This window comes from Sander lucioperca, chromosome 19, assembly GCF_008315115.2.
Source record: "Sander lucioperca isolate FBNREF2018 chromosome 19, SLUC_FBN_1.2, whole genome shotgun sequence".
Taxonomy (NCBI): domain Eukaryota; kingdom Metazoa; phylum Chordata; class Actinopteri; order Perciformes; family Percidae; genus Sander; species Sander lucioperca.
Window position 1 is genome coordinate 10596050 of NC_050191.1, and position 14766 is coordinate 10610815.

General features: G+C 34.2%; 2 protein-coding genes across 6 annotated transcripts in view; one reads left to right on the forward strand and one right to left on the reverse strand.

The window, feature by feature from the left end:
* The window catches only part of bpnt1 (bisphosphate nucleotidase 1), a 29774-nt gene extending 28346 nt beyond the window's left edge, over positions 1-1428 (forward strand). For all 5 annotated transcript variants that reach the window (XM_031322245.2, XM_031322251.2, XM_031322249.2 and 2 more), the window contains one exon: positions 62-1428. In XM_031322245.2, coding sequence (XP_031178105.1) covers positions 62-213 — 152 coding nt within the window. In that variant the 3' untranslated portion in view covers positions 214-1428. The remainder of the gene's footprint in view (positions 1-61) is intronic.
* On the reverse strand, positions 541-7542 carry LOC116066279 (serine/threonine-protein phosphatase PP1-beta catalytic subunit-like). The gene is made up of 8 exons (XM_031322252.2): positions 7330-7542; positions 5598-5729; positions 4669-4899; positions 4351-4455; positions 3804-3875; positions 3054-3205; positions 2325-2459; positions 541-2237 (listed from the first exon to the last, which is right to left on the reverse strand). Exons 1-8 carry the CDS (start codon positions 7379-7381, stop codon positions 2133-2135), a joined length of 984 nt encoding a protein of 327 aa, XP_031178112.1. The 5' UTR covers positions 7382-7542; the 3' UTR covers positions 541-2132.
* Positions 7543-14766: the final 7224 nt, after the last annotated feature.

Genomic DNA, 14766 nt, shown 5'->3' on the forward strand with positions numbered 1-14766 from the left:
AATTTAAGATTTCTGTGTCTAAATTATTTTTTTGTTCTCATCTGGTCCTTTTCTTGTGCAGGTAAACTGACTGACATGCATGGCAATGCATACTGCTATAATGCTAACGTAAAGCACATGAATTCTGCTGGCATTCTTGCTACGCTACGCAACCACGAGTACTACGTCAGCAGAGTACCACAGTCAGTGCTGCAAGCCCTCAAATCAGATTGAGGTCTGTCTCCATCAGAAATCACACTAATGTCCCTCCACAAATGCAGAAACCTTTTTGTGTCTGAAAATGTAATTAAAATCTGAACAAAAGAAGAACACGATCATATCAAAGTCACATTGAACATAGTGAACTAACATGTTTTTGTGTCATTGAGCATTACTCAACACTTAATTAACCAGAAACACACAGAGCAAGCTTAAGAGCACTTCCATTTATTTCACTCTTTTCAAACAAACTAACAAATCCCAGACGTCTTAACATACTGTTTCCAACTTGAAGACCAATAGATTTACAAGGCAAAAGGCAAGATTTAAATAAATAAAAAATACATTGGTCAAATGATTATTAAGGAGTTGGAAATGATTCACTTCATTCAATAACCGCTTAGTGGAAACACTATAATTTAACTAGCCAACAACAAACAAAATGCCATCGTCTTGCCTTGATAATTTTGACCTCTTTACAATGTCATGCGATGACTGGAAGTGCAACAATGTTTAGTATGTGAGAAGTCCACATCTACAACTGTGAAGATGAATATACTGGCAACTATTAATTCCATACTGTACGTCAATTTCTGCCGGGGTCTTCCTATTTCTTTCATTTACCTTCTTCTCTTGCACTGGCGTCTCTACTTTTCTACACACCTACTGTACTCACCAGACTAAAGGACATACTCAAAGTGCTCACTGGTTCCCACACTGAATTCACATCAGAATTGAAAATGAAACTGTTATGCCATTGCATTGCTGTTTTCCCATTTGTTTATACCAACAATGGAAATGCTGCTCTTTAACCAACACAAATGGTACTTCAGTGATGTGAGGGATTAAAAAGTTTGAGCTTGGTAACACTAATCTAATGTAGAGCATCTACTGTACATGAATGCCCTAGTAAAAAGGTACAGCATAGATTGGCTGTGTCCTTTTTAAAAGTTCAAATAGGCTTGAATGGCCTTTTGTTTATGCTTGCATATGGCAAGATTGTTGCATTATTTCCTGCACTTATATCATCAAAATCTTAAGATTTTATTGACATCTCTTTGGGGAGAAAAAAACATTCTTAAGTCATAGGGTAGTCAGCAATGTCTAACTTGCGATTCTTAAAGGAACAATTTGACATTTTGGGAAAATCGCTTACTTGCAGAGAGTTAGATGGGAAGATCAATTCACTAATTACCATGTCATAGCTTTGATTGTTTGTTTGCTCCGTACAAAACAAAAAGCGTTACGTGTTCATTAAAAAGCCAGTAGGTGAAGTTTGTTACCGTTAACTGAGCAAGGCTAACTGTTTCCCCCCCGTTTCCATTCTTTGTGCTAAGCTAAGTTAGCCAGTTGCTGGTGGTAGTTTACTATATGACAGACAGGAGAGTGGTGTTGACCTTCTCATTTAACTCTTTGCAAGAAAGCAAATAAGCATATTTCCCAAAATGTCATGCTATTCCTTTTAAGCCATGTACTACTTCAGCCAATGTATGGCAGTAATTCGGTTAATTACATGAACATTAGACAAATTAAGGTGAGACGAGAATCTATGGATTTTACATCAGTTAGGGCAAATAACCCGTCTCAATCTCACAAGCGTGCATGCATTCACAACATTACTATGGGAATTGTTTATGTGAAGGGAGAGAAGCATCTTTTCTGCCATTCCACAAGAGTTTGGTTTAAATATTGCTGAATGGAGTGAGTAGAAGAAGTGAGGACTGAGTTAATACCATGGCATCAAAAAAGAAATGGAAAAAATACCACTCACATGTTCATAAAAATACCCACAGAACAAGAAAAAAAACCACTCGTGGAGTTTTTGTTTACACATGAACAAGCTGACTGAGAGAAGCTGGAGTGTTTGAGGCAGCCTGCAGGGACGTGAGCCAGAGACCAGCCGGGGGAGGAGCAGGAGAGTCAGGGCCAGCTGCTCACCTCTTTTTCGGTGCCTGAGTGGTGCGAGGCGGGGTGACAGGGCGCCCTGAAGTCACCCCTCCGTACTGGTATTTTGCTTTTTTTTCTGACGGCTTCAGGATCTGAAACAGAGATGATAGTAGTGATAAATACACTGACTGCACATAAATCAGGATTTATGTTACTGTAAAACAAACAGAGCTCTCTACCTGAAAGGAGCACATAAGGGACTCGTCCACACTCATCATGCCGCCTGCATTGTCAAACTCCCCGCAGTAGTTGGGGGCAGAGAACAGCGTCACCAGCTGTCGCTTGGCAAAGAACTCATAGCCGTCTTCAACAACCTGTAAGGTAGCAGGATTAGAGCTGAATCAATCCATCTCAGAAAATTATTCATCACCATCATTCCGCAAAAAAAGCCAAAAATTCAATTCAAAATAAATGTTAACTTGGGCTCCACTATTTACAGATCAAACAATGAATCAATTAAGTAAGTAAATTAAGTAAAATAAAGTAAAATAATCAGAAAATAATCGAAAGAGTTAAAAATAAATTAGTTGCAGCCCTTAGCAGGATAATTATTTTTTTTAATTTTCGTGGTTTATTTTTATTTACCTAAAGTCCCAGCAAAAATGCACTCAGTACACAGCAAAGTATACCCAGTAGTGCTGATATGTGACACGGAAGCTACAGGAGACTAGGTCTGCACTATTATGGTTAAACTTACAATTGGTGTTACACTACATCCAACAGCCAGTCTGCTTGCTTCATATCAATATTGGTGATGAAGTACCTTGATTTGCGAAGTATTACATTTACTGGATTAGCCAAAAGTCATAGTCATGTGAATTTGTAAAATGAAGTTGTTTCACTTTATATGCCCTAATAAAGTAAAGCTTAATTACCCATGGTAATATTTTGAATGCAGCAAGTGTTACCTGATGTGCTCTGCAGATGAGGTCCAGGTCATGTCGGTTGAGAAACTTGCTGACCACATCGGCCCCAAAGGTGAAGGAAACTCCCCGATCGTTCTCCCCCCAGCCTTGGACGTCTTTGTCTGGGTCTGACCACAGCAGGTCACACAGCAAGCCTGACACAAACAGTTAAGTCAAGCGATCATTCACTGATGAAAGTTTATTAAGACCATATTCTGGTAATACTCGTAAACCCACTTGTGAACCGGCGACACACCAAAGTGACGTGGTAGGGAATAGTGTTGGGATTTTTTTCTGAGCAACACTGCTCACGTTCTTTTCTCAAAGATGTAGTTTTCATTATTGTATACTGTAGGTTTTGTGAAGTCCTGAGACTGCAGTATGGGCAAGGACTACAGACAAAAAAATATATTTTTTATGTCTCTGAATTACCAGCTGTATCAGTTTAGGTCTAGATAAAGGGCCGACTATTTTTGCCTAAATTAACGGCCTTATTTCCACAAAATTTTACCATTCAATAGTTAACTGGTTATTTTTTTTTATTCTAATTGTTAAAAAAGTATGTTATTTCCAATAACTGATTAATCTAAAAGGGGCACATTACAGCACTAATTATAAGCAGTGAACAATCAGCAATGTATAATAATCAATCGAGCAGTGCAGACATATATTAAAACATCTACAGCTTGTGAAGGATGCAATCAGCTGATCAAGATTTTGTCTCTTTAACTTAGTAACACAAACACAACCGACCTGTGTCTGGGACATCAGTGGGCCTCATAATGCGTCGAATTTGTTCCATGGACTGTAGATCAGGTGAGAGCCCTGAGGAGAACAGATGATTGTTCTATAAGTGACACACACTACTTAAGTCCTATGTGATTTCATTCTTTCATTCATCCTAAGCTAAATGGCAATTTGTTGACTTACAGATAATGTACTGATGTGGCAAAAATGGGATAAAAAAAAAAAAAGTACATTCTTAATAGCACCATAATGTAATGAATAACTGCATCACAATTAACACCTGTTGTTACTTCTCATATATTTATATACATTTTGTTATGTAATAGTAATATAGAAAGATTATAAAACCTAAAAAAGTACTCTACTTATTCCCTAAAATACTATACAATTCAATATTGGTATTACATAAAATATCACACCCCTTATTAAATACTGTATGCTGATAAATAATTACATAATCATCTACTTCAAACTTTTTATAAATTACACAGAGACAAGCGTATTATACACATTTTTAAACGGTGCTACTACATAACAGAGATGCTTCACAAACCTCCATGGCAGCAGAAAATCTTTTCATCAATAATCGCAGCAATGGGCAGACAATTAAAACAGTCTGTGAAGGTCTTCCAGAGCTTTATGTTGAACCTACGCTTGCCTGAGGAAAAAATGAATAAATGTGGCAGACAAAGAACAAATCAGACATGGAGCAATTGTAAATGAGGCCTTTGACTAAATAATACTGGATTTCTACATTTAGATATGGTATTTCTTCTTCTGTGTTTTTGCAGTAGGCCATCTGACAATTACTACGGTGAACAGTATGCACATGTAGCTAGCGCACAACAAACAGGTGTGTTTTCCAACTTACACTCATCATAGAAGCCGTAGATGCGATTGATGGAGGCACACTCGTGGTTCCCCCTGAGCAAGAAGAAGTTTTCTGGGTATTTGATCTTGTAGGCGAGCAGTAGGCAGATGGTCTCGAGCGACTGCTTCCCTCTGTCCACGTAATCCCCCAAGAACAGATAGTTGGCCTCTGGAGGGAAGCCTCCATACTCAAATAGCCTCAGCAAATCTGTGTACTGTCCATGGATATCACCTGGAAGGATATGTTCATCTCATTTTACAATGGTGTCGCAATATCGCTATCAACTAAAGTACATTTGCAGTATAATTGCCTGACATCTGGCGCATATCTCCCTCACCTTCCACTCTCAAACTCTGTTCACTATGGGAAACTTCGAGCTAGCAAGCTACACGCTGAAAATGGCAAGTTTTGAAGAAAATCTGGATTGTGCAACAAAGCAGGCCTGCTTGGATCTATCGGGGAATGATTGTAAAGATTTACAAAGAATATTTTTACGGCATTTACTATTTAACTGAGACGTTTTGGGACCGATTGACGGGGATTGCTATGGATGAAGTACACACAGCGATACACTGGTAAGAGCAAATTACGTTTAACCATGTATCCACTTAATTTAAATAGCTCATGTTACTGTATTGTGTGAACAGTTAACTTCAGTTAACATTGTAGGCAGAGTTTTGTTTTGTGGGGTTCCTTCCCAAGAACATTTTGCAGAGCCACCGACGCTGTGTCCGAAGCTTAGCAGCACCCAAGACAATTGTGATTGGTTAAAGAAATGCTGACAACCCAGAGCATTTTTTTCTGTGTAGCCACACAGATTACACACACATACATTTTAATCACATAAACAAACACACACACACATATATATATATATATATATATGTAAACAAAAATGAGGGGTGGCTGTTTATAAGTGCTGTTCTCACCACAGATTTTGAGTGGAGCCTCCAGTTCTAGCAGGATCGGCTGACTGAGGAAAATCTCTCTGGACTTGATGCAGAGCCCCCGCACCTCAGCCTCTGTCATCTGTACGACCTTCCCGGGACGACATCCTCGCACTGCAAGTCAAAAGTACAAAGAGGTTAGCATGGGCTAATCCTTAAACAGGAGTGAGTAAGTATTAGACTGTTAGTGATGTTAACAAATAACAATAGTTAGATTTAGTTTTTACTGTCTATTGTTAGTCCTTGTAATAAAATGCCTACCAATTACTTTGCGAGTGATAGTGATAGCATGTTTCAATCATGTGTTTTTACCTTTCAGCAGTGGGGTAAGCTACCCTTTTGTTTACATTTGCATGCACAGTGTGCCATTAAAGAGAGCTGACCATTGCATTTGCTTTGCTACTGGCCAGACATGCAATTTACTCCAGTCAACACAGGTTGTTATAAAAGGGCAAGTACAGGAATGAACAGCTTGTTGGCTCAGCTGTAAGTTAGTGAGTTAGGGTGGTGTGGTCCAAGCAGGGTTAAAGGTCTAGAGGGCAGCTTCATGTATCAAGAATAAACAACATGCTTGTTTAGCAATGTCATATCTGCTATAACTGCATGTTAATGGTATCTAGTAATGCATATTAATAATAATAATAATAATAATAATAATAATTATATATATATAAACGATCAAAGAAAATTATTAAATGCTTAGACTAATATGAATAATAATAAATACAGATAAAATAGTACGTAATAAATATTTAAAATACATTGGTTTTCCATTTTAAATTAAGGTTTTACACATCGCAACAGTTCTTTTGCAGTTTTGAAATTATTACATTTGCAGTACAACTGGAATTCGTTATTAAAAAAATAAATACATAAATAAAAATATGGGGTGATGTTTTCATAAATTGTTTTGTTTTACATCTGTTATTATCAGAATCAGCAAATCTCCGGTATATCCTATATTACTAGTCCAAACATGACACACGTGCCATTTGAGTTAAACACTCTTTACTTTAAACCATTTTTAATTGGCCAAAGCGGAATGTTAGTCCAAGAAATTCGCCAGATATGTAACGTTAGCCTAGCTAAATAAGTTAAGCAGGCTTTAGTGTTTCCTATGTAAGGGGGCGTGTCCGGGTGGTAGCCATGGATGTATTAAGCATAGACTGTAGTCTATGGTATTAAGTGGTAGCCGAGTTGCTAGCTACCTGCCTTGCCAACGATAACAGTTAATATTACTTAGCAACCACATAATTCCACGGTTCTTTCTCGTTCCATTGCATTCTGTCTTTCATGAAAAACTCGAACCTGCCCGGACTGCCACACAGCTAGCTAGTTGAGCTGTTATAACGTTACCGTTAAGTTATATCACCAGTTAACATAGCTAGCTCTCTATCTGGCTAATTTTTACGCCACTATCCCTTTTAACGCACAGTGCCAGTACTAACGTTAAATAACAATCCAACATTAACGAATAGGTAGCTACAGGCACAGGGGCCTGTGCCATCACAACAACAAGTGCTAACGTCTAGCTATATTACTTCTGCAGCAGAGAGCTTTTAACGAAACGGTTAACGTTAGCTTACGGATTGGTGGTGAACAATACTGAAAGCTAAGAACGCAAAATGCTAAAATGTTTTTTAAACATATCGTGAAGTTACTGGTTACAAACAAGAGCGTCATTACTTGACAAATTATCGCAATGTTACCCTACCTTCCAGTAGTCGAGAGATGAGGCTGTCAACGTTCAACTCGCTTTCCGCCATGTTTCTGATACTCTCAGTGGTGGCAGGCTCTCTTTGTAATGTGTCCCTGAGTACTGACTTGTAGGCTCGGTTCAGCCTTCCCAGCCGTGTTACTAGCAGTGATCGAAGTTTAATGTACCAACAAAAGACAGTAATTAAATAATGATGAAATACAATAATATACGAAAAAAAGGAATGAAAAAAGAAAGAAAAAATAAATGTAAAATTATACTAAAACACGCAGTGGCTAATAACAGACTCAAAGTTGTGTTGGAATATTGAATTATAGTCAGGTTTCCATTCAATATACCCGTAAATTAGTATAGGGGTTGTGCACAACAAACCAAAACATGTCAACGTTGTAGAATATTTTTTTCGTCAAAACAATAAAAAAAATATTTTTTTGATAGAAAACTAGTGCATTCTTATAAAAAAATAACTTTAACCTCATAGGGCTTAAATTTATGTCAAAATTTAGTTGTCATTTCTGATCAGATGACATTTGAACTATCATCCTTAAAAATGATTCATGTCACAAAATTGCCTTTTATTGTATGTTGTGTAACTAATACTGTGTAAAACTGTAAAAGAAAAAGCAGCTATATACTGTATTTTCAACTTTTGTTAACTGTAGAATACTGTGAAAGTAATAAAAAAAACAGTTCATACTGTATTTTGCATTAACAGTACAAAACTGTAAATTTTAGCGACAGTAAGACAGTGTTATTTAACAGTTACATAATGGCAACCTTGCTGCAGTTGTTTTCAGTTCAATTCTTTACAGTAGAACTGGTGTTACTGGTTGTCACCTGGGACGCGTTCAACCCTCCTGGCAGGGTAGCGCATCGCCTATTGTTTGTCTATAGTTATGTTTAGCCTACGCTTGATGATGCAGGAGCACACAACATACTACAAAACATACTACATCTTTTTTGAAGGATCTGTACTTCATCTCTCATAGAACTGCACTATGAGTTCCTGCATGACGTCACTTCTGTTGACGTTCCAAGTAAATACCAAAAAAACAGAGCAAGCTCGCCCCTCCCCCCATGTTTCCATAACTGTCATGAAACGTTGGTTGCACTTCAAAGCTAGCTGTTAGCTGCTAATAACCTAGCTCGATAATAACTACCTTAGCCAGTACAACCAGTAGTTACCACAACTTTGTAGGTTCTCTCTCATGGGATAACTTTGGAAAATAATTACTTTTTATTGGCACGAGGGCTCAAGTGTACATGCATTTACAACAACCAATCTTGACTTTACCTACCTGTCCAGTAAGAACTTAGCCACCTGTGCATCGGACTGGAAGCCCTTCTGCCGGCGGAGTTCTTGCCATCTTTGGATCGATTCCCCAATGTAAATCCGGGTCTTTGTTCGCTCCTTCTCAATCTCTCTTCTTCTCGCCATATATTCCTCCGGGCGTCTTTTCTTTGGTCGTGCCTCAGCCATTTTCCAAAATATATCGAATTAAGTCGTAGTTCACGGCGCCATCCAGCTATCCAGCAGCTACTCTCAGATAGAACTCACGCTACTCAATCAACAAGTCAACCATCTTGTCGGTGATTGGCTGGAACGTGGTTTGTTGTATTTTGGTGCACAGCCTGTGCCCCTAGTGTTTGTTTGACGTTTACGACCCCTGTGTTGTCTCCCAAGACCGGGCTTTTTCACAGTGTATTCAGGGGGCAGGCAGCTAGCAGATCAAGGAGAGATGCCTACGATTTGAGACAAAAATGAAATCGCGCTGAAACCATGCAGGAACTCATAGTGCACCTTTAAACCTTAATGGAATGTTGAACCTAATAAGCACTTAACTGTTCAGACACAAAGGAAGAAACGTGGTACAGAAGGAGTTGAATCCCAAAGACCTAGATGCTCTCCAGCATGTGGATGTCCGACCCAGTGATATCTATCTGATCGTATACCAAAGTCAGGTCAGTGACTTGCTATCTATCTATCTATCTATCTATCTATCTATCGATCTATCGATCTATCTATCTATCTATCTATCTATCTATCTATCTATCTATCTATCTAGTGAACCAAGAGTAAACTTAAACAGGATGTATTATATACTCTTATTTTACATATCTGTTAATTCCTAATAATTGACTATAAGTTTCCTGGAAATAACTATGTGTTTTGTTACTAATTAGAGAAAAAAACAGTTTTTTCTATCTAAAGAAAACTTTAATTATGACATTATTTATTAAATATTTAGTGCATCACTATATATGCAGTTAACATCAATGGAAACACCCTACTCTTTTTACTTTGGTAAATTATCAACCTGTTAGAAAAAAAACAAAGCACAAACAGTTTACTGTTTTCCTTTCATCAGTTCTTGATTTGTTATTATATTTTATTTTATTGTAAAATAACACACATACACATTTTATTTACAAGATTTTACAACCACACTATGAGGCTTATCCCTAAACTGGCACTCAAGTCATCAAAACTTTAAGAACCCCTGTATGTCATAAAAATGTCATAGTATAGTATTTGTTATGTGTGTTTTTGGTTTGGGTTTTGCTCTGTTTTGTGCTGTGATCCTCTCCAGGTATGCCGGTGACGTCACTCCCACAGCTAAAGCTGCTCAGCTGTCATGGGAAAAGCATTAATTGTCCACGCTGAACTTCACTCAGATCCAGTGTGCCAGTCAGCCAGTGTGTGCTAAACGGCTGAGTGGAAGACGCGTATGTTGCTCTGTGAAGCAGCCTTGGGGCAACCACTAGCTCACCTAGTAGAGTGTGCGCCCCATGTAGGCTAAGACCTTGGCAGTGGCCCAGGTTCAAATCCGACCTGTGGACTTATGCTGTGTTTAAGTGTGTGACTTATGCCTCTCTCTCCCCCCTTTCCTGTCTATCTAATAAAACAAAAGCCAAAATAAACAAAAAAATGCTCTTTAGTTTACTTTTTTGATTACTATTCAACTTCACTTTTTGTGGAGATCTCTTTTAGTTGTTTATGTTCTTTGGTTTGACAATGAATGATTTGATATAACCTTGAACTGCTTCCGCCTGTCCCCCCTGCATTTTATTTTGACATACTATAATACTATGACTTTTTTTTTAAACTTTTTTCGACACTATGCTATGACTTTTTGTTTTACTTATTTCAACATACTATACTATGAATTATTTGTGACTTTTTTCCATATACTATATTATGACTTTTTTTTGACAAACTATACTATGACTTTTTATGACTTTTTTCAACATCCTATGCTGTGACTTTTTTTCGACATACTATGCTATGACTTTTTGTGACTTTTTTTCAACTTACTATACTATGGATTTTTTATGACTTTTGCAACTTTCTATACTATGACTTTTTTGTGACTTTTTTTCAACATACTATACTATGAATTTTTTCGATATACTATATTATGAGTTTTTTTATAGACATACTATACTATGAATTTTTTCTACATACTATACTATGAATTTTTTCGATATACTATATTATGAGTTTTTTTTATAGACATACTATACTATGAATTTTTTCAACATACTATACTATGAATTTTTTATGTGACATTTTTCAACCGTTGATGAATGTCAATTGTTGATGATATACTATACTATGACTTTTTATGGCTTTTTTCAACATACTATACTATGACTTTTTTCGACATACTATACTATGACTTTTTGATATTTTTCAACATACTATACTATGACTTTTTATGGCTTTTTTCAAAATACTATACTATGACTTTTTGATATTTTTCAACATACTATACTGTGACTTTTTTATGTGACTTTTTTCGACGTGCTATATTATGATTTTTTTATGAAATATTTTGACTTTTTTCATCATACTCACTATGCTGACTTTCTTTTCTATATAGTATACTACGACTCTTTTGACATACTATACTATGAATTTTTATGACTTTTTCGACATATTTTACTATGAATCTTTTGACTTTTTTTTCGATATACTATATTATACATTTTTTATGGCTTTTTTCGACATGCTATACTATATGACGTTTTTCAACATACACTACGATATAAGATATAAAGTTTTTATGGCTTTTTTTGACATACTATACTATGACTTTTTTATGAAATGTTTTGACTTTTTTCATCATTCTATACTATGACTTTTTACGACTTTTTTGACACACTATACTACAACTTTTTTCGACCTACCATACTATGAATTTTTTTACTTTTTTTCGATATGCTATAATATGACTTTTTTTCGACATACTATACTATGAGTTTTTTAGGTGTCTTTTTTCGACATACTATATTATGACTTTTTTATGAAATTCTTTATGGCTTTTTTCGACATACTATACTATGACTTTTTGATATTTTTCAACATACTATACTATGACTTTTTTGACTTTTTCCAACATATTATGACTTTTTTTTACATACTATACTATACTTTTTATGACTTTTTTCTGACATACTATACTGACTTTCTTTTCTACATACTATACTACGACTTTTTTGACATGCTATACTATGAATTTTTATGACTTTTTTCGATGTACCAGACTGAATTTTTTTATGACTTTTTTCCGACATACTATACTGACTTCCTTTTCTACATACTATACAAAGACTTTTTTGACATACTATACTATGTCTTTTTGATATTTTGTGCCTTTTTTCGACATACTATACTATGACTTATTGGTGACTTTTTTACGTACTATACTATGACTTATTTGTGACTTTTATTTGACATACTATACTATGACTTTTTCGACATACTATACTATAAATGTTTTGTGACTTTTTCGACATACTATACTATGAATTTTTTGACTTTTTTTTAATGTACTATATTATGAATGGCTTTTTTCGACATGCTATAGTATGAATCTTTGATATTTTTCAACATACACTACTATGACTTTTTTTACTTTTTTCGACCTACCATACTATGAATTGTTTTTACTTTTTTCGATATGCTATATTATGACTTTTTTTCAACATAGTATACTATGAGTTTTTTATGTGACTTTTTTCAACGTACTATATTATGAATTTGTTATGGCTTTTTTCGACATAATATACTATGACCTTTTTATGAAATTTTTTGACTTTTTTCATCATACTATACTATGACTTTTTATGACTTTTTTTAACATACTATATTATGACTTTTTCATTTTTTGTGCCTTTTTTCGACATACTATACTATGACTTTTTTCGACATACTATACTATGACTTTTTTCGATATACTATACTATGACTTTTTGATATTTTTCAACATACTATACTATGACTTTTTGATATTTTTCAACATACTATACTATGACTTTTTTGACTTTTTCCAACATATTATGACTTTTTTTACATACTATACTATACTTTTTATGACTTTTTTCCGACATACTATACTGACTTTCTTTTCTACATACTATACTACGACTTTTTTGACATGCTATACTATGAATTTTATGACTTTTTTCGATGTACCAGACTGAATTTTTTTATGACTTTTTTCCGACATACTATACTGACTTCCTTTTCTACATACTATACAAAGACTTTTTTGACATACTATACTATGACTTTTTATGGCTTTTTTCGACATACTATACTATGACTTATTGGTGACTTTTTTACGTACTATACTATGACTTATTTGTGACTTTTATTTGACATACTATACTATGACTTTTTCGACATACTATACTATAAATGTTTTGTGACTTTTTCGACATACTATACTATGAATTTTTTGACTTTTTTTTTAATGTACTATATTATGAATGGCTTTTTTCGACATGCTATAGTATGAATCTTTGATATTTTTCAACATACACTACTATGACTTTTTTTACTTTTTTCGACCTACCATACTATGAATTTTTTTTACTTTTTTCGATATGCTATATTATGACTTTTTTTCAACATAGTATACTATGAGTTTTTTATGTGACTTTTTTCAACGTACTATATTATGAATTTGTTATGGCTTTTTTCGACATAATATACTATGACCTTTTTATGAAATTTTTTGACTTTTTTCATCATACTATACTATGACTTTTTATGACTTTTTTCGACATACTATATTATGACTTTTTCATTTTTTGTGCCTTTTTTCGACATACTATACTATGACTTTTTTCGACATACTATACTATGACTTTTTTCGATATACTATACTATGACTTTTTGATATTTTTCAACATACTATACTATGACTTTTTATGGCTTTTTTCGACATACTATACTATGAATACTTTTACTTTTTTCGATATGCTATACTGTGACTTTTTGATATTTTTCAACAAACTATACTATGACTTTTTATGGCTTTTTTCGACATACTATTCTATGAATACTTTTACTTTTTTCGATATGCTATATTATGACTTTTTTCGACATGCTATACTGTGACTTTTTTATGGGACTTTTTTCGACATAACAGACTATGACTTTTTTTACTTTTTCCGACATACTATACTGCCTTTCTTTTACACATAGTATACTACGACTTTTTTGACATACTATACTATGAATTTCTATGTCTTTTTTCGACATACTTTACTATGAATTTTTTGACTTTTTTTTTTTGATATAAGATATAAAGTTTTTATGGCTTTTTTTGACATACTATACTATGACTTTTTTATGAAATGTTTTGACTTTTTTCCATCATTCTATACTATGACTTTTTACGACTTTTTTTGACACATTATACTACAACTTTTTTCCACATACTATACTATGACTTTTTTGACTTTTTCCGACATACTGTACTTTGACTTTATTATGGGACTTTTTTCAACAAACGATAATATGAATTTTTTGATATTTTTCAACATACTATACTATTATGTTTTTAACTTTTTTCGACATGCTGTACTTTGACTTTTTTATGGGACTTTTTTTTGACATACTATATTATGACTTTTTTATGAAATTCTTTATGGCTTTTTTTGACATACTATACTATGACTTTTTTCGACATGCTGTAATATGACTTTTTTTTACTTTTTCCGACATACCAGACTATGAATTTTTTATGACTTTTTTCCGACATACTATACTGACTTTCTTTTCTACATACTATACTACGACTTTTTTGACATACTATACTATGAATTATTATGACTTTTTTCGACATACCAGACTGAATTTTTTATGAATTTTTTCCGACATACTATACTGACTTCCTTTTCTACATACTATACAAAGACTTTTTTGACATACTATATTATGAATTTTTATGTCTTTTTTCGACATACTTTACTATGAATTTTTTGATGTTTTTTTTCGATATAAGATATAAAGTTTTTATGGCTTTTTTTGACATACTATACTATGACTTTTTGATATTTTTCAACATACTATACTATGACTTCTTTCGACATACTATACTATGGCTGTTTTATGTGACTTTTTTCCACATACTATACTAT

Bases quoted from the DNA above. Each gene is read 5' to 3' on its own strand.
- LOC116066279 (XM_031322252.2), bottom strand. From the start codon at position 7,381: ATGGCGGAAAGCGAGTTGAACGTTGACAGCCTCATCTCTCGACTACTG. The intron at 5,730-7,329 runs GTAGGGTAACAT...TTTGACTTGCAG, and splicing joins CATCTCTCGACTACTGGAAG to TGCGAGGATGTCGTCCCGGG. The intron at 3,876-4,350 runs GTTTGTGAAGCA...TGTTCTCCTCAG, and splicing joins GATTTTCTGCTGCCATGGAG to GGCTCTCACCTGATCTACAG.